General features: G+C 29.6%; 1 protein-coding gene across 2 annotated transcripts; it reads right to left on the reverse strand.

The window, feature by feature from the left end:
* On the reverse strand, positions 1–1,469 carry LOC102592066 (protein LITTLE ZIPPER 3). 2 transcript variants are annotated; one of them, XM_006341181.2, is made up of 2 exons: positions 1,396–1,469; positions 1–559 (listed from the first exon to the last, which is right to left on the reverse strand). In XM_006341181.2, the coding sequence occupies exon 2, from the start codon at positions 554–556 to the stop codon at positions 284–286; it is 273 nt and encodes a 90-aa protein (XP_006341243.1). In that variant the 5' UTR covers positions 557–559; positions 1,396–1,469; the 3' UTR covers positions 1–283. The 2 variants fall into 2 exon arrangements, with proteins under 2 accessions (XP_006341243.1, XP_015161549.1); XM_015306063.1 differs by lacking the exon at positions 1,396–1,469 and adding an exon at positions 812–960.
* Between the last annotated feature and the right edge of the window lie 111 nt (positions 1,470–1,580).

Raw genomic sequence — 1,580 nt, forward strand, 5'->3', positions numbered from 1 at the left:
ATATTTCTTTTATATATATATAGCTAATAGATTTGCTTACAACTTCTTAGCTCCCAAACAGAACTAACCCCACATACTAAAACAAAATATTTAAACATAGACAAAAAAAACCATATATTCCTCTTACCTATATAACTAAAAAAACACCAACAACCATAACTTCCTACTTTTTGACCCCCTTACTAATAATAATATTTAACACCCCCCAAAATAAAATTAAAAAAAGTAACATAATATTAGTTCAATGACTAGATGGACACCTTGATTTTTTCTTTTCTTTTTTTCACTTTTTCTTGGATTTTGATGAAGCATTCTTGGATGAAGAACAGTTTGTGAGATTGAGATCAGGAATTGAATTGTTTTTTCCTCCTCCATTGTTGTTGTTATTACTGTTGTTGTTGTTGTTGCTAGGACCAGCTTGTGATAACCTATGTTTGAGTTCACTTAAAAGTTGTTGATTTTCTTGATTCAATAACTCTGCCTTTTTCCTTAGTCTTTCATTTTCAGCCATTATGTAGCAATTTTGCAAGTAGAGCTTTGAGTTAATTCTGTCCATTTCCTGCAAAAATTAACAAAAATAAATAAATCATGAGGATGTTGTTCGGAATCTTGAAAAATGTATGAATCCTTCGAAAGAAAAATAGTGCATTTCTGAAGATTCTGACAATGTATCGAATCCTTCAAAAGAAATATACATCTAATATACAGATACGATACATGTGCGACAATAAATTTAAAGGGTACATGTTACTTAACTAACATGTTATAACAAAGTTAAAACTATTGAATGCACTTAGCATTTATGATTTACCTACAAAGAGGAGTTTGAGAAAAATGGGAAAAAAAGAAAGGAAATGATGATATGCATAGGGGGGGAATTAATGTGAATGTGTAAAGGAAAGTATAGTAGGAGAAATCATTACAATTCAAAGAAAACAAATGATCAAAAATTTAGAGAAAAAAAACACAACAAAAAAGTAAATAGGATAAGGAAAAACAAAATCTTCAAATCTTCACACTTTCAAGAATTGGTACTTTTTTTTCTTCTTATTTATTATTGTTTACCTCACTTGGAAGACAAGAATATATAAAGTATATAACAAGAGACAAACTTCTTATTTACACACAAAAAAAAAGGGAATTTGTTATATTCCCAAGTTGAACATGCAATGAAAAAAAAAGTTTCAAGAAACAATATACAATATAATGTTTATTCCTAAGAAGACATAAAAACATAACCTTTTGACAATTTAAGTTTATGAGAGGAGACAAAAGGAATAAGAAAGTTTTCAAAAGTTGTAAATATTAAAAGAAAAAAATGTACCAATTTTTGAAAGTTTTGGGGTTGTGGGGTGGGGAGTGGGGTGGATTCTTGATTTTTTCAAAAAAGATTACCTTTTGGTTAGTTATAGAACAAGAAGTATAGTAGCTAGAAGAAGAAAGAAGAGTTTGTTTGGTGAGTTTATCACTTACAACAAACAACAACTTATACTTCTTGGGCAGTAAAAACAAGAGATATATATAGTGGAAAAAGTTAGTAAATCTTTGGGGTAAGGGGGGTAGGGTGGGGTGGGTGGAGT

The sequence above is a fragment of the Solanum tuberosum genome, unplaced genomic scaffold (genome assembly GCF_000226075.1).
Source record: "Solanum tuberosum cultivar DM 1-3 516 R44 unplaced genomic scaffold, SolTub_3.0 scf00021, whole genome shotgun sequence".
Classification (NCBI taxonomy): domain Eukaryota; kingdom Viridiplantae; phylum Streptophyta; class Magnoliopsida; order Solanales; family Solanaceae; genus Solanum; species Solanum tuberosum.

Excerpts from the sequence above, each read along its gene's own strand:
- LOC102592066 (XM_006341181.2), bottom strand. The coding sequence starts at position 556 with ATGGACAGAATTAACTCAAAGCTCTACTTGCAAAATTGCTACATAATG.